We start from the raw sequence: 19,514 nt of genomic DNA, 5'->3' as shown, positions 1-19,514 counted from the left end.
GCCCTTCCTGCCGCTGCCGCGGCCCCTGCGCCCCGCGCCGCCCTCTCCCGCCGGAGCGCCCGCGGGACGCGCAGGGAGCGGGCGCGCCGGGCGGCTCCCGGCGGGCGCCTTTGTCTCTGTGTCCGGCACTGCAGAAGCAGCAGCGCTCCATCCCCGGGGCCGGCGACGGCCCGGGCCGCCTTCCGTGCCCGGCATTTTTATTTTTTTTTTTTAATCCTTTTTTCCTGTATGCTTAAAGACACTTAGGATTTTTTTTATTACTAGTATTATTTCCTCCACGTTTAAGTGTCGACATTGAATGAAATAATCGAGATGGATAAGAAATCATTTGAAACCGTGCTGGATGAAATTAGGAAGGTAAACTCTCGTTTTGTGTGTTAGTTTAATCATTTGGTGATGGACTATCGGACAAGGACTAATAGCTACAAATTGAAAGGGGGAAACATTTCGATCAGATATTAAGAAGAAATTCTGTACTATGAGGGTGGTGAGACACTGAAACAGGTTGCCCAGGAAGGTGGTGGATGCTCCAATCCTGGCAATGTTCAAGGCCAGGTTGGACAAGGCCTTGGGCAACCCGGTCTAGTGGGAGGTGTCGCTGCCCATGGCAGAGGGTGTCGGGACTGGATGGATGATCTTGACTCGTCATTTGAAATTAGCACTTGGATAAGATTACTGCAGCATTTTCTCTTCCAAGGAAGATGAGAAATGAAAACAAGGTAGCCAGGCACCTCTTATTTGCGAGGGAGGGGCTGCGTTTGCTTGGCCCGAGCGGTGTCAGTGTGAAGTATCCACCTCTTATACACTGATTTAGGAGGTACAGCGCACAAATAGGACGTGAGAATGCTGATTTCTAAGCTGCACTCTTTCGTCCTTGTGGAAGTCACTTCTCCCACAGCTCAGGAGTGTGTGCCCACCTTCTTCCTCTGGGATGTTAAGTCTGCATTTTGATATGAGCTCTAAGCTGTGCTTCTGCATCTCCTGTTTAAAACCTCACCGAGCCAAGTACTGCTAGTTGTGGGGAGCAGAGATACAGACCTGGGCTTCCTCGTGTCTGGCGGGGCTCTGGTTTCTCTCTGCACAAGAGGCCTGCTTTTTACAGGAAAGCTCGAAGTTAGTGGTTGGCACACTTCTCCAAATGGTAGAAGGAGAAAAGGAGAGATTAAAAATCAGAACCTTTGAGATTAATGTTTCTTGTTTTGCCTAGGAAGCAGAAACCTGTGAGGATGTATTTTGTTGCAGTTAAGCAGAGGTTTTTTAAGAGTCACAGTAGAGCAGTTAACCTGCTGAAACTGTCTTGGTGTGACGATGAGGGGCTTGTTTTAGATGAGATTACTCGTGGCAGAACAGCGATCCATAGCTTTTTCGTAATAAGTGGGGTTTTTTGTTATGTTGGTTTCTCTAGGAGAGGTAAATTTCCTTTATTTGGACTCGGGTACTGGAGCTGAGATTCAGTTCAGTTTCTCTTCGGCATGAGGCAGTGACAGCTGCAATTGCAGTATTATTGTTTTGCAACATATTGAGGTATAAAACCATATTGTGGTATAGAACTGTGCAACAGAAGCCCCAGGGGTGAGTCTTTGTTGTCACAACTACATTTTTGCATAAGGTCATGGTTATAAAGTCTCCTTTATAAAACAGCTGAAAACATGACAGTCTAAGATATTTCAGGATGAGGACTTCCCTCCCAACTTATGAATTTGAGTGCAAAATCTGGGAACAAAAAAAAAATCAAGGAACGACTTGCACATGAATGCTTTCTCTGATAATTGATGGTGGGAGGGAGTAGTGCTTCAATTATATGACTGCAGTGCAGTCCTTCAGAATACGCTCTGTGATTACTAAAGACTTCAGACAAAAGGGTTTAGACATGTGATTTTAGGCAATTATGTTTCCTCTATGTTATCTGCCTCTATTCCTGTATTCCACCTTGCTGTTGATCTAAGGGTCAGTGCTGTGCTGTGTTAATAATAGTTGTGCTGTTGCAGTGTAACATTCATGGTCCAAATGCTGATTTTGTGTCTTTGTTGCTATGTTTTTGTTTAAGCTTCATTTCTACCTCTGTGGTAGAACCTTCTTTATTATGTGATTTGCAAGTTTGTTGTGTTGGCATGTTCCATTTTCAGTCCCACATTTAGCAGGAACAATTATTTAAATGTCTTCATGGTTAGCTTACTTCTGTTTTTCACTATATGTATTTACAATTACTAGCAAAATAAACTTTGGGGGTTTTGTTTGTTTGTTCCTTCCATAAATATGCATAGCAGTGCTTTCTGTTTGTGCTCTTGTTACAAAGTCATTCAGTTGTTGATTTAAGAAGGAAAAGTAACATTTGTTTTGGTAAAAAATATGACATACCCTGCTTTTTTTTCAAAATACATGAAGAGGAGGAAAGGACAGAAGAAAAAATGAGCATGAAGGGAGAAATTCTTTCTCCCCTGTGACTGCAGTGTGTCTGTGTTTGTCTGTTAATGAGGTATGGAAGGGAAGAAGGTTGCCTCAAACAGTATCTAAGTGGATTTCTGTGCACCTTTGCTACTCACTCACAGTCAAGCTGCAGTGCTGGAGACCATGTCTGTCAATGTGGAGGGACAGGAACAAAAAAGCAAGGGTGAGGGTAGATTTTAGGGCTGTTGGGAGAAGGATAGAAGTGGGTGTGGGGATAAAGCTAAAGGTGGTTTGAGAATACACAAGATCTAGCATCAGAGGGGGAACTTGGAAACTGTGGAAGAAAGGTGTTTTCAGCAGCCTGGGGCAGGAATTCAGCTGTTAGCAGTCTTCTTTACATCTTGTACCTGTCACAGAGAGCTGAGTACAGGAGAGGGAGGAAGTCCTGGCTATTAGACAGCTCACGTGGTTATCAACAAAACTGTCTTGCCACAAAGTCAAAAGGCCAGTGCTGCATTAAAGTACTGTGCCTTGTTTGTTTTGTATGACTGCATGTTAAAATTTGAAATGTGTAAGGATGATGGTAAGACAGCATCCATCTCTGGTGCAAGCTTTGTTGTATATTTAATTCTGTCCGTATACACTCATTATCCAATTTCTTCATAAATTCGCTGAGGTAAAATACTTTGCTACTTAGTTTACAGGGGCCGTGCAAAAAGATTGCCTGAATAATCAACTGTGTTATCTTGTTTAACTGAAAGTTGACGTAAATCATTGGAGCAAAAAGAGAGTGATGATGTTCTCTCAGTTATAAGCAACAACAAAAAAGCAAAATCAAGTAAATTAAAAAATGAGTATTTTTTTAACAGAAGAATTTAATCAAGTGTTTCTGCTCTTCCCTGTTCTCAATTACCTAAGGAATGTACTTTTACTTCAAAGTGCTGCAGTGCAGTTGATACAAGTGTCACTTTGTAGGGGCAGATTTTAGATTAATAGATTAGCAGATGGTTGTGCTAAAATTATAATTTTGAGTCACTAATCATGCATCTTTTTTATTCTATATCTTTTAGGCTGTATTGACTGAGTACAAATTAAAAGCTATTGAATATGTTCATGGATACTTTTCCAGTGAACAGGTAAAGTCAACACTGTCATGGGTTTAATGGGAGCTTTTGTTTTTGGGTATTCAGTAATACAAACAGATTGTTGCCAGTCATACTGAGGCTGATCATATTAGCTTTTCACATTTATTAACTGAGGAGATTTAATTCCTTACTATTATATCAGCATGACACTATTAAAAAGACCTCCAAGTTGCTTTGTCATCAAAATCACTACATTTTTATTTTTATTGTGTCAGGAAAATGGTGGAAATTTATCTTAATGGAATTTAGGATTATTTTTCATGTATTGTCTCAATAGAGATGTAGTAATAATGTATAATATGATAATACATAGATTTTCTTTTTCCTGTTTCTTTTCCTGCTGGCTTTTTTTGGTGTATGTTTGGGAATATGCTGTTTGGGATACTGATTGTTGATAAGCTTTTTCAGAGATACTTGATTTTTTTTTTTTTTACTTATTCTAAAACAGTGGCATTGTTATGCCTATATGCAAATATATGTAGAAAAGTAAGTATTTGAAATATTTCCATAGAAAATCTTCATCTCATAAAATAGAATTTTAGGTGCCTACTTAGAAATAAAAAGGTTAGATGCTGGTAGGCACCAACAATCAAACACACAGACATACAGATATTTTTTAGCAGTATACCACTGTGCTAGAAAAGTGGAAAGGTCATGTTGATGCTATTAGCATACATTTTTAATATATCTAAAAGATTAATTGAAGGCCTTACTGTTGCAGGTTGTTGAATTACTGAGATACTTCTCGTGGGCAGAACCACAGCTCAAGGCAATAAAGGCTTTACAACATGTAAGTTCTTGTGACATAATCTTTTGGAATAAATTTGCTCTCCTAATGTCATTTTAATTTTATGACACCTCCTTTTCAACTGATGAGTCAATCTACCCTTTAAAATCTTCAAAGTTTCTTCTTCATCTCCTTCTTCAGTGGTTTCAAGCTATGAAACTTCATACTTAAAATTAGGGTATCTTTTCTGACTAAAGTGACTTTTACTTTCCTGTGTATCTCAGTAATAGATGTAACCCTTTGTAACTATTGTTAACTCTCCTGATTTCTTTGCTTTGGGTGAGTGCTTTTTGGAGCTGCTTGTAATTTAGCCTGTAGAGTCTCCTTCCCAATGGGAGGGAGAGGCTATTAAAATTTCACTGAAATACACCATATGAATATGTTACTGAGTTGTATTCTGAGTTTAAAATAGTTGTACTGCCTTATTTTATACACACATTTTTTCTTTCTTATCAGAAAATAGTGGCAGTTCCAGCATCAAAAATAGTTAATATTCTCAACTGCTTCACATTCAGTAAAGATAAACTTATTGCCCTTGAAATCTTAGCTTCGTAAGTATCTCTTGTGCTTTATTTCCTTAACTTATATTGGTTTATCTCGTGTTTGGGGATATAAAACTTCAGATACTCCTAGAAGGAAGCACTGTGTCTGGTTAAGGTAAAGCACATGTCCATTACTGATGGGGCTGTTCAATAGAGTAATTAGAAGTAGACATTGTAGAAATAGACATAAGGCTGAGAGAATTTGGTTTGTTCGGCCTGGAACAAGTTGGGGTGACCTAATTGCAGCCTTCCAGTACCTGAAGGAGGCCTGCAAGAGAGCTGGAGTGTTGTGACAGGACAAGGGGAATGGCTTCACACTGAGAGTAGGTTTAGACTGGATATCAGAAAAAAAAATTACCATATTTAAGCCAGGGGTTTTTGCTTCAATAGTAATATTATAATTTGAACTAATTATGTTTTTTTAATGTACTGTTGGGTAGTGGCTCAGTAAGTGTGGGCCACTTTGCAGTGGTGCATTGTTTCAGCTTATGCAAAGGCAATGGCAGTAATTGTCTGTCAATACCTTTACAGCAACATTGTTGATGCTCAGAATTATCGCCTTATTGAAGATCTGTTCAGAATTAATATGTCAGAGAAGAAAAGATGCAGAAGAATTCTCGAACAGGTAATCAAGATAAACTACTATCCTTGGTTCTATTAGGATTCTGTTTACATCCTTATGGTCACTGAGGGGCCAGGGCTTAGCATGAGGACTTCTGGGAGCTATTGGTGGGAGACAAACTGAAACAAGCAACTGCAAAAAGATAAGAGCTGTGTGACGCATGTGCAACAAAAGGGGAAGTTTCTGTCAGGCATTAGGAACATATGGAAAAAGGGGCACAGAATTGCAACCAGTGCCGGAGGAAACTTTGTTTGAGAGAACACCAAGTGCTTAAGCCCAAGTTCAGTATAAGCAGAGGTGGACTTTGGTAGAAGTTTATACTATTTGGATTATTTGGAATAAGACTTGAGACACAGACTCCAATTGTTCCATGTAGGTTGATTCATGCAGTCTAAATGTCATAAAGTAGTAACTAGTTTCTTTAGAACATTGAATTTGATAGCAAATGATGTTCTTTCTTGATTATTTTGCAGGCTTCAAAAACAGGTTGTAAGGCTCCTCATGCTATGATATCATCCTGTGGCATGATTCCTGGCAATCCTTATCCCAAGGGCAAACCAAGCCGCATAAATGGAATTTTTCCAGTAAGCACAATCCTATGCTTTTGCTTTTCACAAATGAACCCTTGATTTAAGGTTCATTGTAGTATAACCAAACCCAGAATTCATATACATGAAAGGAGGACTGGAATCAAAACCAAAGTGCGTTTGTTGGGTTTGTTTTACCCCATTCCACATTTATAGGGAACTTGCATTATTTTTATTTGCCTATTGTTTCTATGCTGCTTCAGGTAAAGATTACTTCATAAATAAAACATTATTCATATCAGGGAAACATTGTAAACTCTAGCAATGTTTGGCAGAATCAGGAGAGGTGTCAAGAGCTTTACTGGTATGTTGATAAGGTGACCTAATAGGGTCACTGCTATACTACTGCTAATCCTAGTGTGGCTCCTAAACAAGCATGTTAAGCATTTCATGTGAACACTTAAGGGACAGCAAAATTAGTGTTATCATGTCCACAAGTCAAAATGCAGAATTTCATCATCAACATGGACTGTTTAAAATGCCTCTCTTTAAAAAAGCTCCGTGTTACAAACCAAGCTATTGGAATGCTCTTACTCATTACTTTACAAGCCTAAAACAGTTGGTTGTTGGTTCTTTTTTTTTTCCTGACAAACATGGTTACTTTCAGAATGTTCAAAAACTCAGATGTAGTTCAGGAAAAAAAAAATATGGCAGAAATTGTACAGCAAGATTTGGTTCTAAATTAATGCTTGGCTTAATTTTCTTTTGTTTCAGGGAACCCCTATCAAAAAGGACACAGAAGAGTGTACTAATGAAGGAAAGGGAATAGCAGCCCGTATACTTGGACCATCCAAACCAGTATGTCTAATAAATTCATAAATAAATGAAACTTTGAAAAAACCCCAAAACAACCACCAGCCAATTGACCGAGGCTTTGTTATAAAATTCTGTTATGTTGCCAGAAGACTGTAGAGCAGCAATTTAATTGAAGCTAAACTTCTATAATGAATATGACCTAGTATTTTTTTATTTAGCTTGAAAATGAGCTCTAGTTTTTATCTGTAGGGGGGGAGGATCCTCTACTGGATGCAATCTATGTGCGTTTGAAGACAGAATTTAAATTGCGGTAGCAGAAGAGAAAACTAAAAGCATTTTTAGTAGTCCATCATGAGCTCCTCTCTGAGGATTTCTCACATGAACACAGAAAATGTTTCCATCTTTAAAACTTGAATTACAGCAGTGCCTTAGAGGTTCATGTTTCTTGACAACACAGCTGATGTGTATTTCAAAATTTTTAAGCATGTGGGACAAACTTTCAGTTGCACCTGTTACTCCTTTGAAGTATTGTCCAAATGTTTTATTACCACTTTTATTATGAGATGTTTCCCACAAAGCTATATTATTTTAAAGGCATAGGTACTTTCAGAAATATTTGGTAGTTTTAAATGTGCTAAACATTTAAAATGAGAAGTCAGTCCAAGACTGCAGAGTGTGAGAATTGCAAGGCAGAAAGGAGTTCCCTTTCCCTCCTGTGCTCAGTTTTATATTAAAATCCAAAGGTATACTAGTGATGTTTGCTTCACTCTTTTCAGAAAGAGCAAAATAGTTGCAGTCACTATGGATATTATGACGAAATTTTGTGTCACATATATTTGTAGTGAAGAATGCCTGTCTGTAGTAGTATCTGAAAGTTAGCTTTTTGTCTGAGAAACATTAGGTAATGCTTTCACTATTGCTTTTCCCATTTGTTTTTTGTTTATGTAGGCTCCATCAACGTACAATCCACACAAACCAGTTCCATACCCCATCCCACCATGTCGGCCACATGCAACTATTGCACCAAGTAAGGTTTCTGTGTTCTAGCTTGATGCTATTGTTTCATGCATTTGCCTTTTAAGTAATGTGTCAAGTGTCAGTTTCTCTGACCATGGTCATCTCTGAAATTGGCTTCTGCTCTCCAAGCATGCTCTGGGTACTGGTTTCTACCTTTTCTTATCATGACAGCAGAATTGATTAAAAGAGGACTATATTGACTTATTTTTCCAACATCCATAAGAAAAATTCACAATCCTTTTCTGATGACAGAGTATTTAATTTATGGGAGGCATTGTGTGTGTTAGACAAGACTAGGGCTTTGGCTTTGTTGTAACGTTTGACCAAGGTTTGGGCTTTGGCTTGACAAGTCTGGCTTGTTTCTGTAGAACCCAACTTGGGATATGGCCAGCCACAGCCCTGAATTGGGTGGAACTGTGTAGGAACTTGCTGAAGGGCTATAATCTGCTTCTCAGTTGCCTTCAGCTTTACCTTCTCTCCGTCATAATGGAGAGCAAACAGTTTCCTAAAAGAAAAGTAGATTTCAGTCTCAGAAGGGAAATAGTGATTGCCTTTTCCTGCTATTGGTCTGTTTCTGGCCTTGTGCCTTAGGTAAGATTGAGCCTTTATTCGTAAGCTCCTCTCTCTTTGCTCTGCTGCATCAATTGTTTGATTCCAGACATCTTTGGAAGGGAGCAAGGCAATTGCCCTTTCTTTGGAAGAAAGCTTAGAATACGTAAAGTAGTCAGATTTGGATCTGGCAGCTGAAAGGCTTTTCTAATCTTGAGATTCTGTACTGCAAAACAAGGAGTGCTCTGGTTAGGATGCTTGCTTTTCACTGATGTTGGGGATTTCAGGGAGTTTTTCAGGTAGTTGATAAGAAAGTGAAGCAGAACTCCTAGCGTGCTGAAGGCTGAGTCATCTAATCAACTTGATGTCTGCAAGACTTTTTATAGCCATTTTAGAAAAATGGGCACTACTAGTGGCTAAACTAAGACTGATTGATTATTTATGCCCAGGAAATTACTTGTTGCCAAGAAACTGTACAGCAAACTTGCAGACTAGCTCAAATTTATATTAAATAAATCCTGTCCAAAGTATCTTAAAGCACAAAATTTGGCTTGTGAAAGGATATAAATATTAGTACAGGTTTAGGATATGAAACAGCTTTTGAGGTTTCTGGGCCTTATTAGGCTGCAACATATTTTGTAAGAAAGCTCTTGTGACAACAGAACTCATAACTGGTAAAATGATATACATGTGTGTGTGTGTTTAATGAGATTGCAGATGCTGACCTGAAACTATTGAATGTGATGGTTTTCAGTCAGTGGTCAGAATGATGAATTGTTTTCTGCCTCTTGAACATTTCATTCCTGGGTGATGAAGTGATTGTTAGTGGCTTTTCTGATTTTCAGGTCGTGCAAGAAATCTTAACATCAGGTGGAATTGCTGTGAAAGTGTGAAATCAGAAAGGAGTTGCATATGACAAATTGCTGCACTTTCAGTATTGTTCAAGTGTTACCTTTGCCCATGAAGACTAAGTTCTTATGCTCTTAAACTATTAATTCAGGGCCACTATGAAGTGTGTTTGTGTTCCTGCAATTTAAATTCATATGTGTTTCATCAGAACTGTATACCACAGCAATACAACAGTTTAAGTTGCTCAAAAAAATAAGGGAGGAAAAAAGGTATTTTTAATACATTAATTGCTGTAAAAATTTTATATTGAAATAGTTTGTTAACCCACTTGAATTTCTTAGCATTTAAAGGATTATTGAAGAATACTAGATTAAGTATTTGAGATGGGACATTTTTCTCTGTATTTTCTGGCTAGTGTTAAAGGGTCATGGTTACTGATCTGTGATTGGCTCCTTTGTTTGTCCAGCTTTAATGTTGAAGAAGAAGTTGCAACAGCCTTTAAATTAGGAATAGGAATGGAACCAGTGATGCTGCAGACACTCTGTATCACTCCTCTCCTTTGAGTTTTTTAAGGCAAAATGGAACTGAAAGGAATTGAAACCTGACTTTTTCAGGCTCTCTCAAGAGAATTGCCCTTAGTAAAATTTGGATCACAATGCATGCCATTCAGGCAGACATTGGCAAAAGCCAACATCCAGCCTGAATAATTAACTGGTCTAGCTTTTTGTTGAAGGAATGTCTTACAGTCTTGAAAATGTTCTTTTAAAGGAGATGATTCTTACTGGTTCATCTAGATACAGGTTCTTCTGACAATGGGGATGTGTATTGCCTTTGTTATTTTAGGTGCTTACAACAATGCTGGCTTAGTTCCAATGGCCAATGTCATAGCTCCAGGCTTACCAGCTCCTCCACCATACACTACTAATCAAGTCGCATCAGGTAAAGCATGCATATCTTTAAAAATATTCATGCTGATTTTCCTGATTCGTTGTTGGGAGTGGATCATTCATTCACTGCTGGAGTGTCATTTGCTTTTCAATAACAAGTTGCGGTTCTCTGTTTAGAAAATGAAGACCTTTCCAGCCAGGCAAAACCTTCACAAAATCAAGGTAAATTGCAAATCCACAGGGGTGTTTTTGTGTTGATTGTATGTTTGTTATTTGTTCAGAAAATGTTAACAATTTGTTTAGTGGGATCTTCATAAGCTTCTAAGTATGTAGCTGCTAAGTATGTGGAATAGGATCTCTTGAGAGTGGAGAAAAAAAATCGTCAGAAATTTGTCACTTAGAAGCATGGAAACATTACAATTCTTTTGTGTTAGCTTATCAAAGTTTTTTATATTCTTCATTATATAAGTATGTGAGAAATCATGTTAAAAACGAAATCAAAATACCCTTTGCAATGTCATGCACTTAAATACTTCAGTAAATCTTTGCAATTTTTAAAACTCTGGACGTCTGTTGGAAAAGCCATTGACATTTTAATTTCATAGATCAGTTGCAATAAGAAGGTAGTAATACAAGAGAGATTTAGATATTTTTGAATGTCTTATCCCAGAGTGTTAGATCCAACTATGTCTACCTGCACTTTTGTCTTACCCTGTAAGATCCTCTGTTCCCTTTACAAAGACAGTTGTGCATTTTTTATTGTTTTTATTTGTGTGGTGCTTTGTACAATTAGTACAAAGCATAATAATAAATCCCATTAGGAACTACTTATAAACAGGCTTTGATAATACTTTGTTAGATTTGACAAATCCAAACAGAGAATTTACTGGCCATTAAGTCAGACATATTAACAAATACTGCAAATTGATAAAATGACTGTGATAAGTTTATCTACTGTAAATATTCCTAGGGGCCAAAAAAAAAAAAGTTATGTTTTGTCTTTCCTTCTCTATGTCCAGGGATGGTTCTACAGAAATGTTTTGAGAATCACTTCATTCTTATGTACCCCTCTTTAAGTGTGCATGTATTTTACAAAGTAGTTAATGCAGCTAAATGAATACAGTGTAAGGAATGAAATATTCTCTTAGGAACACAAATTCAGCAACAACTCTGAGTTCTATTGCAGCTGTATTTCATTGGTGATTATCTTGGCTGTCAGGATTAAATAACTGTGATCTTTAGGAGAGTGTTCAGCTTGGAAACAGAAAGAGGAAAGAACAGAATCCAGAGCTGGGCAGTCTGGGTTTTTTTGAAAAAAATATGTCAAAGGAAATAGTTTGTTTGCAGACTTGCTAGTTTTAGAGTTTCAACATACACAGAATGGGAGTTTGTCATACCAGCTTAGGTCCAAGATTTTAGAGATTACTTTTTTGGATTTATGTGTCGAATTATATGTAGAATTCAGGCAAGAGAGACATTTAGGCTGTTAGAGAGTTATGGGTGATGAGTTTGACTGGTTGGATCAGTGTCTTGCTTACAGTTGAACAGAATATTCTGAAAGTAAAATAAAGCACAAGGTTTGCTTGAGAGGGATGATTTATTAACATATTCATGTTCCACAGGAAACTAGAGGCAGGCATATCGGGACTCTTGACATGCCCATGTTCATAAATGCAGCTCCTTTCCATTAATCTCCACCTCCCCATTCGCAGCGTGCCTGCCTGTTTTCCTGCAGCTTGACTGATGTCTCTAACTTACTTTGTAGGATTGACATAAGCTGATACTTTTAGTGGCAGGTGATTGCCTTTATTACAGACACCTGACTAAAGACTCCTAGAAATACTTGTTGATAAAGTCAAGTGCCAATGTTAGTTTAATACTGTAGTGTGATACATGAATTTAAAAGTGTACCTTCTTAGAATCAAAATCTGAAGGAAGCACAGTGAAGAGAATGACCTGATTTTGAAGGAAAGAAAACTACCAGCACCTGAAATCAGCTTTCTTCAGTTGTTGACTAAACTTCTCTGAAATCATGATACATTGAATTAACTGGTTCTGAAGGAAATTCTGACCTTCAGTGAGAATGGATGCAGAGGAGCCCAGGTGATCTGATGCTGATGGAATATTAGATCTGTTTTGGGTACTGCCAAATGTTAGGGACCAGAGGGAGGGTGTTCACCTGTATCACTTAGATGTTGTTACAGAGTATATTTGAGTTTCTAACTGTTTTGCATGAGATCATGAAGAGGTAGCAGATGTCACAGAGTGTTTTATAAAGGAGTGTTAGTCCACATGGTGTACAATTTGTGTGATGTGTTTGTGTGTACCTTTCTGGTTTGTTTTCATAGGCCCCGCTGTTCATTGTTTATATGTAAACATTGTGTGTTAGCTATTGCCTGTATGTCATATTTTGAAATGCTGTATAAAATGTTTTTGTGTTGATTTCAAACATTTCTGACAGTTTCAAGTATTCTTACTGGTTTTGTTTCTTTGCAGCTTTCTCTGCACAAGCGAATCAGCTCTTTACTCCTCATGGTTCTAATCCTTCAACACCTGCTGCTACTCCAGTCCCTACCCCATCACCTGTCAAGGCAATAAGCCATCCATTAGCACCTGCAACTCCACTCATCTCTGGGATGAACATGTCTACCCCTGTCCTTCCTGTTTTCCCAGGACAGGTCTCCTCTTCCATCCATACATCTCAGCCATCCACCCCAACCCCTACTGTCATCAAATCCCTTTCATTGCCTGGTGTTCCTGTCACATCTGTTCAGAGTGCAACCTCTACCCCTATCCCCGCAGTTTTCTCTGGGCTGGCTTCTATCCCCGCTGCTATGCCCGCTCCGCAAGGTTCCTCCACCCCATGTGCCACACCTGCGCCTACTGAAGTTTTCGCATCTGCTGCTACACCATTTGCTGGCCTCCCGTTCTCTGCAACCTCCTCAGTTGCTTCTGCTAATAATCCTGCTCCATTGTCATCAGTTTTTGCTGGCCTCCCTTTGTCCTTGCCGCCCAATGCCCAAGGGATTTCTAGTCCTGTTCCATCTACAATTGCTAATTCTCCTGCCACTACCATTCCTGGCTCACTAAGCTTGCCTAACCCAATTTTGTCTGTCTTAAAGGGATTTCTGACATCAAATGACACTTCATTAATCAATTCATCTGCTTTACCTTCTGCTGTGACAAGTGAGCTTGCTTCTTTATCTGCTCTTGCTAATCAAAGCTCTGACCCACCCACTTCCTCTGTCAACAAATCTTACACTCCATCAGCCACCCCCAACCCACAGCGCTCCTCCACACCTGGGCTGGCTATTTTTCCAGGTCTTCCATCCCCATCTGTAGCCAATTCTAGTTCCACTCCTCCAACATTGCCTGCACAGTCACCTTTAACCACTTCACCATCAATTATGCCAGTCAACTGTGGCTCATCAGCCTCCCTCTTGCATGGCACAAGTCCTACTAATCCTGACCAGCAGCTTTCATCAGCCCCAGCTGCCACCAGTATCCCAGTTCTGGTCAAAACAGAACCCATGAGTCCTACCCTGTCAGCCTTCAAAGGTCCTTCTCATTCAGCCAGCCCTTCTCATGGCACTCTAGGACTGTCAGGGCTTGGGCGTGCTTACACCTCAGCAGCTTCAGTGCCAGTCAGCTTACCCAGTTCCCTGAACCCAGCGCTGTCAGGGCTCTCCTCTTTGAGTGCTCCTCTGAACAACTCCAGTTCTCTGGCTTCCATTTCCCTTGCCCCACATGGCTCCTCTGCTCCCATTGCCCCTGTGTTCAATGGCCTCCCTCCTTTCACGTCTCTAACCAGTAACTTTGCTTTTACTGGTAACCCAGCACTGACCCCACCCGTCACTCTCCCAGGGTCTCTGTTGGCCACTCCGGCTACAACCGCTTCAGCCGTGTCCGCCCCCCATGTGAGTTCCACCGCCGCCGTACTCTCAGGACTCGCCGCCTCCGCAGCAGTCTCCGCTCCACCCTTCTCGCTTAACTTGTCCAGTGCTGTCCCTTCCCTTTTTTCCGTTGCCCAGGGACCTCTGGGATCATCAAACCCATCCTTCCCTGGTTTTCCTGTCTCTAACACACCCTCTGTCACTCCTGCTCTCCCTTCTTTCCCTGGCCTCCAGGCATCTTCTGCAGTAGCAGCAGTTGCACCGTTGCCAGCAGCTGCCACAGCCCCATCTCCAGCTCCGGTCCTGCCAGGGTTTGCCTCGGCCTTTAGCTCAAACTTCAACTCTGCACTTGTTGCACAGGCTGGGTATGTTACTGTTTCTGAAGGAGGCCAGAACTATTTCTTTTTCTCTTGAGCAAAGCTGATTTTACTTTAGGTGTGTAGACAATGTTTTCACTCGTAGTTACTAATTGCAGATAATTTTTAAAGTTAGTTCACTACTAGATTTCCACTTCTTTAGAAGCTGATAGGGTAGTGACTAAATAGGTTGGCCTCAATAGTCCTTGTTACAACAGTCTAATCCAGTGAGATGCTCAGTGATTTTATTTCCCAGATGAGGATACTTGGCACCTCCTAGGCTTTTACAAGAATAGATTCCACGTGGGCATCCATTAACACATACAAGTAACAGCAGACAATATCTCAGATGTTTTAAGGAAGTACTCAGCATAAATTCTTGTCTGTAAGGTTGTTTTTGCTTGTGAACTGTAGGCACAGTTTAAGTACAAAACAGAAATTCTGATTCCCCTTAGGTGTGTTCCAGACAATCTTGTGTGTTTATGAATAATTTTTAGGTGGGTAAAGACTGTACTTCGGTTTAGAAATTCTGGCCTTCATGAGATTTAGAAAAAGAAGTGCTTTTGTATTTTATGCAGACATAAGCTTATAGAGAGTGAAACAGAATAAGACATGGTGAAGATGTTCCTAATAATAGCCTCATTTTGACATTCTTTCAGGTTGACTTCTGGACTACAGACACCAGGAAATGCAGTTTTTCCTGGTCTTTTATCTCTCCCTGGTATCCCTGGCTTTCCCCAAAGTGCCGCACAATCTTCCTTACAGGAATTGCAGCACAGTGCAGCTGCACAGTCAGCACTGCTACAGGTAACGTGCCTATTTGTTAATACTGTTCTTCTTCCAGTGACCTCTTGAGCATGTATTTGCCTGTTAACTCCTTGGGATTAGTTTAAGTCAGTAAATGATGAAAAACCCCTAACCTGTGTGAGAACTGATTGTAAGGATGATGATAAAAACCTACTTGTATTACCTTCTTACTCAAGGCCAGTGTACAATGCTTCATAAATGAGACTAAACCTTATCTAAAACTCTTTGTTAACTGGGGAGAAGTAAAAGAAAAGGTAGTGGAAATTATTTTTTTTTCCTGGGCTTGTGTTAAATCTAATGAGCTGACCATACCATTGCAAAATTTGTGCTCAGTTCCAGTCTTACATTTGAGTAACTTAGAGATTTCTGTGGACCCTTTGTTGTGAGTTACGTGCCTCTTCACATGTAATCAGATTGTCTTGAATTTGTGTCTGTTGTGGTTTTGCCTTTCTCTTGATAGTTCCCACAAATAGAATTGTAATATAAGCTTGAAGTGGCTTTGGGTAATGCGTAGTTTCATTGTCAATTGTCCATGAAACAGCTTGTTTCACCCATCAGCCTATATAAGTTAACTGAGACTATAATCAGACTTTGTGTTTATGTGTATAGTTTGTCCTTTGTTAAAAGCAACCTCTGTACAGATAAAGGATTCTTGTAAAAAACTTTTCCTTCTCTACAAAATGCTAAAGGAGAGAGCTGAGTGTCTTGACTTAATGTTTTCTTTCTTCTGTGACACATCAGTTGTTGAAATGGAGCACGTGTCTAAGTACTGTTCAGAGTGCAGCATATTGTCAGATGTCTTTTAAATATCAGGGGATTGGAAGAAGTAAGTTACTTTGTCTAGGCCATGCTGCTTTTGCAGCTCAGGAATCTATTTGTTCTGTAGAAATGTATGCAGATTGCATTCAGGGAATACAATTTTTCTTATTTATAAGATCCAGTCACTAAAATTAACACTTACTTGCTTGAGCAATGAAGAGTAGGAAAGTTCAAAGTCACTAAAATATTATAGCTCCTGATTAAGCTATGCCTTCCAAATCAGCTGGTGCTTACTCCACTGGAAAGTAAATGCCATTAACACTTCTTTGTTTTCCCCCTTAATCCAACTGCTTTTTTCATTCTCTGGTATTTCAGAGCAATAGTTGCACTAGAGTTTAACATCTGTGTATAGATGCATTGCTCATCTCTATTCTTTGCACACTTCAGATTATAATCCATTTGTTATGGCTTGAGTAGGACTGGTATTGTGGCTGAAATTTTGCTTAATTTAGATTTTTGTTTCCTTGTTTTTATCAGTGCTGTTTCCTAACTTCTTATCTTCCTTTAAGGCGCATTCTGCTTCTGCTCTGGAGAACTATACAGCTCAGCCTGAAGGTTTTGCTAACTATCCATCAACACCAGGAACACCATTTTCATTGCAGACAAGTCTGCCCCAGAGTGGATGGCAGTAAATACCAGGCATTTCTAAAGACTGCAGTGTTTGCTTGACAGAGCCTGATCCTATTCACTTTGAAGGCTGTCTCTGCAATAGTGGGAGCATGGTCTGAGTTGAGGAAAGAAAGGGAAAACATGAGGGTAAAATGTTTCCAGGAAGGTGTGTCAGATGTCAAACTTAATTTGTGATTGCATTCAATTTGATTCAGGGTCTGATCCTGTGAATTGCTGAGCATCCTTGACTCTCCTTTAATTTTAAAAGTTCAATGTTTGGTGTCTTACAGGATCAGGAACATTCAAACAGATATTTATGTAAATAGGGCAATTGACTGTCAAACTGAATAGGGAGACCAAGTATACTTAATAGTGTGTATAAGCAGCTATGCTTCTGTTATGTTTTGTATGGTATACGTGGTTAATATAGACTGAGATCTAGACTGAAACTAGACAAATAAAGCTGTAGATGACCTTTTGTGTAGACACACTTCTTGTGTGTGCACAAATCAAGGTCAGTTTATGGCTTTTCAGATGTTTTCTTCCTATGTATGAGGATCTCCTGTTAGCATCAGCAGTATGTTGAGGGGAGGGTAGGTCAGAGGTGTGTGGGGATTTTCTTATGCTTTGAAATATTGTCATGGGCTTGCTGCTGAATTGAGTACTCCTTTGTCTGAACATGAAAGCTAGGAAATGATGCTGTACTGTATTTGGGTAGAAGTGGATTATGTTTTATTGGAGTATGGTTTAGCTAGCTGAGAATATGTCTTTCCAAAGTACATAAAAACATTTTAACTTGCCTCTAAAATAATGTTCTGTAATATTCTCCTTGCCCCCAGCACCCCTCTGAATGAAATAACTGTACTGCGGATAGGCTGCCTACTTGGCACTTTTGACTGCAGACTTACGTGAATGTTTACAGACATGGGGCAAGTTCTTCTCTCCCTTATACTCACAAACAAACTGGTTCTCTAAATGCTTTTCAGCTATAAACTACAACTTGATGGTGCTTACGTTATCCTGTGAGTATAAGTGGGAGCAGAATTTGGACCATGGATTTTTTTAGTATTTTTCCTTGGAAAACGTACATGATTTTAAAGGCATATAGCTAAATTAACTGTTACGATGCAGCATATAGAAAGGTCTTGCTCTGTTAGTGAAACTGAGTTGTGCACTCTTCTAATAATGTTAGTACCTGTGGCAATGTGTAACACATCACTGAATATCGTCTATTTAAGATATGCTCTTGATCATGGTTTAGAGACAATAGAGATGAATGATATTCAATCATGTGATTAAATTAAAATGTAGAGGATACTACACTGTAGAAATGTTCTGCACCTAGAGTTTTACTTTTTTAAAGATTGATTCTGCTGGGAGATGTTGCTAATGTATTTTCTTTCAAGATGTGAACAAACTTTTTTAGAACGTTAATGGAAATTACTGTATTGGTTTTTAACATAATTTTTTTAAATAAAAAGTTTACAGTCATGGCAAAAAGTCTTTGCTGACTATTTGCATATTTACCTAAAATACAAATGAATAAACTTGTTTTTACTAAGATACTTCTACTGCTTGATCTTGCTTATGCTGTTTCTTTATGATGCAGAATTCTGTCCAAAATTATAAAATTGACTTCCTAAAGAGTGACATTAGAAATATCCTATTAAGTTTTTAGATGAAAAATTTAAATCTTTTGACGTTTTAATAATCAAACTTACATATTATGTTACAGCTAAAAAATATAGTGTCCTTACATTTTTTTAGTTTGTGAAACCTGTTAAATTCTGATGATTCTCCACTCTGAACTGCTCTTAAAATTGGTGCCTTCTATCTTGACTTAAGAAATCTGTGGAAGAGATCTCTACCATCTTTCATTTTACTCTGCTTCTCATTCTATCCATAACATGTTCTCTGTAGATCTATTGGAGAAAATAAAGATACAGGTATCTTATCAAGAGCAAATTGGTTTTTGTCCCCTAGATGTGAATGTAAAGTAGTTCCAAGTTAGTAAGAGTTTTCTAACCTTACTGAGATGCTGAGTTTGACATCCTATTTTAATCCTAGTTTCCCCATCAAGCAATCAAAGTTTGAACTAATTCACGTCACCCTGTAGTCAAAAGCAAGTAGTACTGTTTTGTCAGAAAGTAAGCATTTCATACCTCTGTTTCTAAAAATACCTGTTGAATAGCCATGGAGTATGGGGGTTCCTGTCTGAGCATTGGACACCTCAGATGCCAAAGAGACTCAAACTTTGTTTCTCCAAATGAAAACAGGTGAGAAGTAGTGAAATCCGCTATATTAAATGCTCTTCTCCTGAAACAGTGTAGTTACAGGGTGGTGTCCACACACTTTACCAGAGAAGAGTATTTGATGCTCCCATCAGTGTTAGGCAAGTGAATAGGTTAAGAAGTGTTCATTTGTGAAGTTTTTATGTCTGGAATGGGTTTTCTGGTTTCTATTGAATCATATTGAAGGATTTTGTAAATGGAACTCTCCAGTGGTTAGGATTAAAGTTCAGTTTTTTAAATATTTCTCCTGATGTAAAATTGTTTTTTATTAATGTTTTCCCTCTTCAGGAATAAAGTCTGTGTTCTGCATTGCAGCAAACTGCTGTGAACCAGCCTTGGAATTTCTGAAGGAAACGATTTGTCCTGAGCTCTTTCATGCTTACTTGAGCACCATTTTTAGACAGCCAAGGAAACATCTGCTCCTGAGGCAAACCACCTTAAACTGAGCCTGTTCCGGGAAAGGACTCTTGCTGAATGACTTTAATTTTGGACTAACTATGACTTTTTTCACTGTTCAAGTTGCCTATTACTGCTCTATTTCATATGTATTGGCAGACTGCAAAAGATAAGGTGAAGTGTTCCGAAATAAAATCTCTTTTGCAACAACTAA

At 39.0% G+C, this 19,514-nt stretch overlaps 1 protein-coding gene across 4 annotated transcripts; it reads left to right on the top strand.

The window, feature by feature from the left end:
• Positions 1–57: 57 nt before the first annotated feature.
• Positions 58–19,510, top strand: PROSER1 (proline and serine rich 1). Of its 4 annotated transcripts, XR_007201699.1 has the most exons (14): positions 58–357; positions 3,459–3,524; positions 4,255–4,323; positions 4,777–4,871; positions 5,394–5,487; positions 5,958–6,068; positions 6,786–6,869; positions 7,776–7,854; positions 10,086–10,181; positions 10,307–10,351; positions 12,626–14,387; positions 15,038–15,185; positions 16,514–18,889; positions 19,220–19,510. XR_007201699.1 is itself a non-coding variant. In XM_048295166.1 (13 exons), exons 1-13 carry the CDS (start codon positions 313–315, stop codon positions 19,250–19,252), a joined length of 2,727 nt encoding a protein of 908 aa, XP_048151123.1. In that variant the 5' UTR covers positions 58–312; the 3' UTR covers positions 19,253–19,510. The 4 variants fall into 4 exon arrangements, 3 of the variants coding, with proteins under 3 accessions (XP_048151123.1, XP_048151124.1, XP_048151122.1); XM_048295166.1 differs by lacking the exon at positions 16,514–18,889; XM_048295167.1 differs by lacking the exon at positions 16,514–18,889 and having other exon boundaries at positions 19,193–19,510.
• The last annotated feature ends 4 nt before the right edge of the window (positions 19,511–19,514 follow it).

The sequence above is a fragment of the Corvus hawaiiensis genome, chromosome 2, assembly GCF_020740725.1.
Source record: "Corvus hawaiiensis isolate bCorHaw1 chromosome 2, bCorHaw1.pri.cur, whole genome shotgun sequence".
Taxonomy (NCBI): Eukaryota; Metazoa; Chordata; class Aves; order Passeriformes; family Corvidae; genus Corvus; species Corvus hawaiiensis.
This window is presented reverse-complemented; position numbering and strand designations above follow the sequence as displayed.

Bases quoted from the DNA above. Each gene is read 5' to 3' on its own strand.
- PROSER1 (XM_048295165.1), top strand. From the start codon at position 313: ATGGATAAGAAATCATTTGAAACCGTGCTGGATGAAATTAGGAAG. The intron at 7,855-10,085 runs GTAAGGTTTCTG...TTGTTATTTTAG, and splicing joins ACATGCAACTATTGCACCAA to GTGCTTACAACAATGCTGGC. The intron at 10,182-10,306 runs GTAAAGCATGCA...TTCTCTGTTTAG, and splicing joins TACTAATCAAGTCGCATCAG to AAAATGAAGACCTTTCCAGC.